The following is a 9,185-nucleotide window of genomic DNA, read 5'->3' on the forward strand; positions in this document are numbered from 1 at the left end:
TTAGATGTCTTTTAGACGCTGCTGCAAGAATTATCTAAAGAATATCTAAAAGACGTCTTATACATTGATTATAGACTTTGTGTTGTCTGGAATGTAAGATGGATATTTTTAAAACGTTCAAATGTAAATATACTTTATACGTGGAATAATGTGCGTTTTTGAAACATTCATATTAAGTCCATGGACGTTTGTACTAAATAAAAACGAAATTTGGACGTCCAATGGACATCGTGTGCTGTCTGGGATCTACTCCCCCCGAATCTGTAAAGAATTCATGCGAAGAAATATCACCTCATGTTCTCAGCCAGGAATCAAATCCGGATCTCCACGTTTGTCGGACGGCAAATTAAATGTTTAAATTAAAAGTACTCATTAAATTGTTTAACAGCGTGATGATATAGTTCTGTTTCAATCAAAGCTGCGTTGAATCCGATAGTAACGGCTCACAGTTCCGTTAAAGCTAGAGTATGTAAAAATCACATAGTTATATTGAATATTAACTAACACCTGTATTTCGCTCGTCTTTGGCCTCTTATCCTGACTATTGTTTACAATAACAAACTGGTAATTTATTTATTTACAGCAAATTAATTTAATCGAGACATGCGTAATGGTAATAAAAAAAAAGCAATTCTCGCAACTTTCGGGACCATCACGTCAGAAGGGCGCATCGTGCGACGCGTGATATTACTCGAAGACCCAAAATCTGCTTACGAGAACAAGGAAGACACTTCAAACAATTTTTGCATTAAAATATAAGAGTAGACTAGACCTACTGAGGATACTACTTTAAAAAAATGCGACGTGCTATCTACCGCAAGGTGGTATGGAAATGAGAAGCGCTTATTTTCTTTCACAAAAAAGATAAAGAAGATAATTACACTGAGAAGTAAAATTTGACGTTGTTTTTAGTTGCAAGTTTGTATTGAAAATTAGAAAAATTTTTTAAATGTATTTTTGTGTATATGTGTATGCATGCTTGCATGTAACTCACAGCACACATATATATTGAATCAATATTTGGGAACCATTGAATTATAACATTGCGAATGTCAATATTTTAAAATGTAGATTCAACGTCGAAAAGATATTGCAGAACCGTTTAATGTCCGTAGAAATTGATGTTTTTGAAACATCTGTAAGACATTGCAATTCAACATTGTTTATTATTAATTTAATTTGCACAGAATAATAATATTTGTTAGATATCTATTTGATTTTTATGAAACCAAAATAAAATCATTATAAAACGTAAAAAAAAATTTAGTATGCAGTGTTTCCAAGGAATCAATTCCTTCTAAATTAATATTCAGATCCAACGGTTTTCACCCATCCAAGCCATGACCACCAGCAACGTTGCTTAATTTCTGTGATCGGAAATTGCAGGCACTTCGTAATAATCTATGATTACTTGATGTTAATGGATATATATTCGTGATAGATCAGATTAATAAAATTACCAAAAAGATGAAAATATATCTTTTTATACATACAATAACATGATCGATAATCAAAATGACCAACATCGATTTCCGCGTAAAGATTTTATCGTTCGTAAATGAGTTTCGTTACAAAATCAAGTTGAAATCGCGTGAGTTTCTATTTACATAAATTTGTTCATATTTAACAAAATTAACCAAATTATTTATACTTCGAACATAGATCTAAAATTTTAGAATACAATTAAAAAATGATATTACATGATATTAGTGATCGCTATTTAAGTGACATCCTGTGTATATATATATATATATATATATATATATATATATATAAAGAGAGAAAGAGAGAGAGAGAGAGAGAGAGAGAGAGAGCAGAGTATATTCAAAAATCTAATTTTAAAAAGTGCAAGAAAATAAATGGTAATATAAATTAATATAAATTAATATTATAAATTTACTTGTATATGTATCACTATTAACTAGTATATAATAATATATATATGTACATGTACAGTACATATAACTAGTTTGTTGTCTAACAAAAGCATACTTATTTAATATACTAACCGGAATAATGACGAGTAACGGAATGTAGAAGCTTCCTACAATTGCGTAGATTTGATAGATAAAATGCTGGTAAAGTGCACAAAGCGTGGGCCCGTTTTGTACTTCTTCATATTCATTTCCCATTGTTAAAAGGGGAGGCAAACTAATACACATGGCTAGAGACCAAATGATGACGATGTACAGCGACATCCGTAGCTTCGTCCTCTTCGTTTCATATTTTAACGGTTTCATGATCAGCCAGAATCTTTAAAAATAACAAATAAAAATTTATATTAGTAAAAGGCCATAATTATAATTATCTATAATAAGATAATTTTTATTTAAAAAAAAATGTTTACGTAAATTCTTATATTACAGTCTTTTAGTCTTTTATATTACTATGGTATGTTATTGACTTAAAATTTAATGTTAAAAGATTGTGTTCGAAGGAGGAGCCTCCATGAGGGCTGATTTCGGCACCCTCCAGATTTTGTTCAAATACGTAAAAATCTATTTCTTGAGGTCAATTATATTCAATTAAAGTGATTTTAGCTTAAACAAAGCGATGGTGTTACCATAAGAGTCTCCATAAGACCAGTTTTCGGCCTAACTTCAATTTCATTTTAAATAATCGGAAACGTTTTATTATTGTAAGAATCGAAATCAGATGATTTTAGATTAAACGGATGTATTTGACACTTGTTACCTTGTAACTAGTCAGCCCTACATTTACCACCAACACTCTTATGGTTTTAATCTTTTCGGTGTCACGCGCGCGAACGGCGGCTCGGCCACTATGATTCGCGAGGGGACAACAAGCGTCGCCTACTGTTACACCGTGGGTAGGGTGTAACAGGAGAGAATCGTAGCGATAGGTTGTTGGAATGATTCACCCAGTCGAACTGTTTCACTGAACAATTCATGATCTAAACACACAACTTATGCACCCGCGTAATACGCGCACCGACAACGTAACGTTCTACGTTCGGACTTGTAAATGAATTCTGCCTCTTAGTTGGTTACGAGGCGTTAAGTAGACTCGATTATCTAGCGTAAGTTTGTACTTTGGCCTGCTGATCGAACTGCTTCCGTATATTGCCAAATGCGTTCGATGGACATCAGTCGCACTTGGCAACGTCTTTGCCTGTCGCAATATCGGTAGACTCACGACCGCAGTGCTGGTCGTTGCGTTTTTATAGTGAGGTATTAATCGTTAGCGTGGTCGTTACTCTTGAACGCGTGCTTAAATGATAATTGTTGTAATCGGGATTACAACACTACTAAGAAATCGGCTTGAAGTGTACAGCATTTTTTATTGCTGTGTTACAAGATAACAGGTGTCAAATACGTCCGTTTAAGCTAAATTCACCTGATTTCGATAATTCTTACAATAATAAAATATTTCCAATTATTTAAAATGAAATTGAAATTAGGCCGAAAACCGATCTTATGGAGACTCCTGTGGCAACATCATCGTTCCGTTTAAGCTAAAATCACTTTAATTGAATACAATTGACTTCAAGAAATAGATTTTTACGTGTATGAGCAAAACCTGGAAGATGCCAAAATCGGCTCTTATGGAGACTCCGATTCTCTTTTGCGCCTGTAAGATGGCTTCAATTTTTTATCTGTATGACCAAAATACCAAAAGTTTAAATATAATTTTTTCATTATTCTTAATCAAGCTAAATGCGTATATTCTAGAGGGAACTTTTATTATATCTATTGATGAGTGAAGAGTAACAATGACTGTCCTGTGATATCATCACCTAGAACAGACGAATCATTTCGTAAGCAAAATCACTTATGATTTTGCTTACGAAATGATTCGTCTGTTCTAGGCCTACAATATACATACGTCATGTAGATATGTTACATTTTTTAAATTCTTTTTTTTATCAGCAATACAAATGCCATAGATTTCGCATCATTCACAAGTACCATATCTACCGTGTCCCACAATTGATTTTAGAAATTTTTGTGCTGCTGTGTTACAAACAAAACTGTTAATTTTTATTTTAAACTTTTTTCTATCAATTATAAAATCTTTTGAAAGTAATTTATTAATGCCATGTATAAATTCTAAAAAAAAATTAAAAGAATCTGCGGGTTTATTCTTTTTGCTATAAATTGCTACACAAAATGGACTGTATATGTCTGGCTCATAAATTATTTTGCATAGTATAGGCCAAAATCGTTTTGAACTAGATCTAAACAATGTCATTCCATCAATATTAAATTGTAACAAAATATTTGATGAAATATGAAAATTTGAATAAAAATGTTTCTCAAGCTATTTTTCAATTCCGAAGTATACAAATTCACCAGTTGTTTCATCTATTTCGTCCATTACTCGTATATTTTGACAAATCGGATAAAAATTACGGTTACGGTAAATATTGATAACAACGGACCCATCCCCAATGACCTTCGCATATGTTGTCAAAGTCATGACCCTGAGTGATTATCAAGAAGTTTTAGCCGTCGCTCGTTATTCGTTAAAAAGTTATTAACAAAAAAAGTAATACATACTATTGTAAAGGACATAGGATCCAGCACAACCGGGCGAAAAAATGCCGTAAAGGAGAGTACCGCGAGGAGAGCAGATTTGCAGAACACCGGTGAGACAAACGTTGCCGTCTTTGTACAGCTGCCGAGTTTTTGCGAGCCGAATGGGCCGTGCATGAATAAAGGATCGTCCCGCGAAGAATTGTGATAAGTCCGTATCGCGTAGTATCGAAAGTTTTGTGTGTTTCGCGAGTTAGATGTGTCGCACCGCGCGCTCGACCGCGCTAGAGTAGAGTAATTTTCGTCGTCGCTATTGTGTTCACCCTGCCACAACCGAGTCACCGCGTATCGTACTTATGTTAAAATTGTAAAAGTTTCTATGTCCCGTCGTTTCGTTTATGTGTCGGAATTTGTAGTTTCGTATAATATCTCGTTTAATTGTGTGCCTTGGCCATGCGAGTCGCGTAAGATCGCGCGCCGATAATCGTAACAATCCTAATCTATTGCACCGCTATCGCGTCGGAAGTTACTTTTGCAATACTGTGAGCAGGAAAACAAGATCCGAAGACGGCGAATTATCATATTGCCGATGAGAATTGCGCCCGGATTATCATTCTCGGGCTGGAGATACTATTTGCGCGCCGCGAAGTATTGCCGCAAGGCAATAGCGGCGTTGCGCGAGACGTGAGTCGAGACTTATGCGAAATTCGCTTTGTTCTCCTCGCTTTGGATATTAAATCCGGCACACCATCCGCGTTAAATATCCCGACCGATGAGGTAATAGCGAATACAGTACATCGCCGAGCGCATCATGAGCCCAAGTTCCGCGAGTAATGTAACGTGTTACGTGCCGCGTCACGTACCGATTCTAAAACCCTTTTTTTTTTAATTTCTCTTTTCTTTTTTTCATTGTTTTACGGGGACGATTTCTCAAGTACCCTAGTACCCTCATAAATTCTAATAAACCCAAGTATTTCCACCTAGACCCTTATTCGCGATTTATCTCATCTTGGTCTCTGTTGACACTTTCAATTTTTATTACGGTCCTGCTTCGAAAATATACTACAAGTGTGCCATAAACTGATCCGGACGTTCTTATCCGTTTTCTAAAGTCCTACCCAATCTGCTTATCCAGTACTAAAACGCATAGCGTTATTGGTTATTCGTAGTTAAAAACTCCACCTCTTGTATCTTTAGCAAAGATCCCTCTTGATCGAGAATAGTTCTAAGTCGTCTCTCGTTGCGAAACCACATTGCCTTGTACACTGTTCAGAATAAAGTATTTTGTAAGTGAATGATTGTCGATTTACTTTGATATTCTACATTACGTGGCTTCGGCTCGTAACAAACGCACCGAGCCATAGTCAATACTGCATGTAACATACCAAGGAAATATAATTGTTATCTCTTTCGTTGTTAAATTTGAGCAGTTAATTACTGTCCAGTTCGCTCTCTCAAATCTTGTATCGCCTGTATCGAACCGCCCCTCTATCATTTTCGGAGCTGCCGGCCTCTCGTACCGCGGTACTTCGTGTATTAACCGAAAATCTATTGTAAGTGACGAGCTGTAGAGTTTAGTCTGTGCGGGCTTGGCGCCCACTCTCGTAAACATCTGCGAGAGAAACTTATTAAAAATTGTTTGCAATTCCGCGAATCTCGGATCGGTTGAAATTAACTCGTCACGGGGCCGCGAACTTACGACGAAGTTGCCTTCCATCTACGGTCGCAAATTTAACGCTCAACGTGGGGCCACGTTGAATTGAGATTAACGAAGTGAAAGCACCAAATAATTCCCGGCTTGGAGAGCGGAAAGATATTACTCATTTCATATCTTTATGTATTTTGCTCCTGAGATTTATCTTGTTTTCGTCCCAATTTTCATAATTATTTTTAGCTTAGTAAAGTATTATTTCTTTATGATATTTCTATTGTGTCGCATATTTCTATTTTCTTGTGTATTTCGATATATTTTGTGTGTATTAATCTCCTTTATTTTCAGCTGCGTGAAAATGAATTACGATAGAGATGGACCCTGAAATTTCCTACGCGCGTTATTTCCTTTGAGAGCTACATGTGAATTCTAAAGTGTGCTAGTCTTCGCAAATTAATTATCGTTAGTACCGCGTAAATTAGTATCGAGTGAAATCGTATTGTATTGAAAATTTCGTTACAAGGCTTGCTACGGCCAATGCTGCGAGACGATGGTCAAATCGTGGCTGCGTCCATATTTTATTATTTTATACGTCGAGGATGACTTCGAAAGGAAGTCAAGTCAGACGAAAAATTCGATTTTGTAATGTATGTTTAATCATTGTCAATATATTTATTTTTAGTGCTAATAACCGCACTGACTCTTACTACCCTTATTTTCTCTTGTTTAATATTTAAATCTAAGAGTCCTCTGTTTCATTTCAATATTTTCAATTTTACTGATCATAAAATGGGAAATCACAAAATAAACTTGGAGAAGTTTTCTTTCTTTCTTTTAATTCTTTGTTCATCCACAAAGAAGTTATTCATGAGACGAAATCGTTTCACAGTTCTTTTATTACTCCTTACTTCTTTTATATCGTATTACTCCTTTTCGTACAAATGCAGCGCAACACTTAAAATAATGTATGTGCTGCGTTAAAATAATGTATGTTCTGCCGTATGATTGGTTAATTTCAACCAATCATACGGCAGAACGCAGCGACATACATTATTTTTCGTGTTAGTGTATCGCACGTAAGAGGACATTCCGTTTTAAATAAATATATTCCTCTTAATACAAGAGAAAAACCGTTAAAATAACATTTAAGAGATTTTAAATAAATAGTTTACTTTATTAGAAAAGGAATACTCTTTCTGTAAAAATTTTCGCTTAGAATATGGGATTATAGAAAATTTAATTTTATAAATAGAATACTTTTTTGGTGTAGTATTTATACCGATTAATTTAGTATAGAAATAGAATTAATAAAATTCTTGAATTTTACTTTATAATCGACGAGCGACATGAAGAAATACGGATGCCGGAAAACTGTCAATCGTTTGTTTTTGCCTGTTCATTTGCCGTAGTGTTTTTCAATATTCATTAACAACTTCTTCGATTATGTAGAGTTATTAATTAAACCTGCGCGAAGAATCAGGATTTTTGTGATTCTATAATTAACAAATAAAAATAAGCGAAAACATGATTGCGAAACATCGCGGCATTATTTTAACCATTGACTACACATTCTATTCTTTTTGGACCTTTATCACTTCTTGGAACTTAACAGGATTCTCGCCTCGAATCGATGAATTTATTATTGTTTTACATTGATCTCAGTAATTCTTACCTTTATTGTTTAACGTTGGTTAAATATTTATTATTATATTTACTATTATTTATTGCACTGCATCTAACTTTTCATGTGGCCTCTTGTTTTTTTTATTATTTTAAATTGGACTTTTAATACAATGCTATATTCTACCGTCTATTCAATTACGAAATAATTCTTTGTCCACTCTATGGTTATTTATTAATATACTCTCATTGGTTATTTATTAATATACCCATTGGTTATTTATTAATATACTCTCCTTTAAATTGATAAAAATTAGGTATTATTGAAATGTATGTGTCATTTTATTTCTTCTAATTTTATTAAAGAATACATTATTAATTATTATTACGCAATATCTTCTTTTTTGCTCGTCATAGGTATGTCCTTTTTATTATTGTTTTGTAATTAACGAAAGTTTCTTTACCTTTATTACATTTAAAAGTTTAACAAATTAAGACTCCGACGAAACAAATCTTTTAACTCATATCCGAGACTGAAATTTACCATCGAAGTAAGAGACAATAAGTTGAATTTCCTTGATGTCACATTGCTTATAAAAGATAACCGCCTTATACATAATTGATATCTGATGTATAATTAATATATGTTAAGTTGCGCGCGTATTAGCGTTCGGGCTGAGATCCCTCGCGGCGCGTAAGATCAGCATAAGCATGTCGCTACAATCGGTTAACGCTTCGGTTTTCGGCGATCTCGCGTTTGACGTGAGAGTCTGGAGCTAACGACCATAGGAGCAGGTGTCTCTCGGCTCCGCTCCATTCCTGCTCTGTATCGTGGTTCCGGGTATCTAATAAATACGTTATAGTTATTGTGGTGTATTATGTTATTAATGGGCAGAGGTTTAATAACTCACTATGCACAGCAGATATCAAACAAACAGTATTTATTATAAGAGAGTCGTTTATGGCGACAAAGCGACTTGGTGTTCTTACAGAGGCTAAGAATAATTAAAGAGCGGAAGAAGCATAGCACAAAAGGAAAGGAAACACACCATGCATCAATCACACAACGATGCAAGTCAACATAAGCACACGGCACACCTTCGACGCCAAACAAATATAATTCTAAATGCAAACAATTATTCTTTACAGTTATATATTTAATACAAGTACTTGTGCTTGCCCTTATCATTGTCTTCCTACCCACTCAATGTACAACAGTATAAAAAACTTATTTTTTCGTCACGCTATCTTAACTTTTTTTTATGTCATCCTGTTTGTCAAAAAGCAGATACTATCTTCGGTTTGATCGACAGAGTTTTCATTCTTTCACATCCCATGTTTCACCAGAACTTTGAATTTATTGTTAATATTCTGCTCCATAACGGCTACTCTCTCGACCTATTTTTACCAGCATTAGA

At 34.5% G+C, this 9,185-nt stretch overlaps 1 protein-coding gene across 1 annotated transcript in view; it reads right to left on the bottom strand.

Moving 5' to 3' along the window:
- The window catches only part of LOC105459990 (5-hydroxytryptamine receptor 1-like), an 8,960-nt gene extending 6,712 nt beyond the window's left edge, over positions 1-2,248 (bottom strand). Inside the window, exon 1 of the mRNA XM_011706394.1 lies at positions 2,010-2,248. Within this exon, the coding sequence (XP_011704696.1) occupies positions 2,010-2,240 (231 nt within the window). The 5' untranslated portion in view covers positions 2,241-2,248. The remainder of the gene's footprint in view (positions 1-2,009) is intronic.
- Between the last annotated feature and the right edge of the window lie 6,937 nt (positions 2,249-9,185).

This window comes from Wasmannia auropunctata, unplaced genomic scaffold (assembly GCF_000956235.1).
Source record: "Wasmannia auropunctata unplaced genomic scaffold, wasmannia.A_1.0 LD333479.1, whole genome shotgun sequence".
In the NCBI taxonomy this organism is placed as follows: domain Eukaryota; kingdom Metazoa; phylum Arthropoda; class Insecta; order Hymenoptera; family Formicidae; genus Wasmannia; species Wasmannia auropunctata.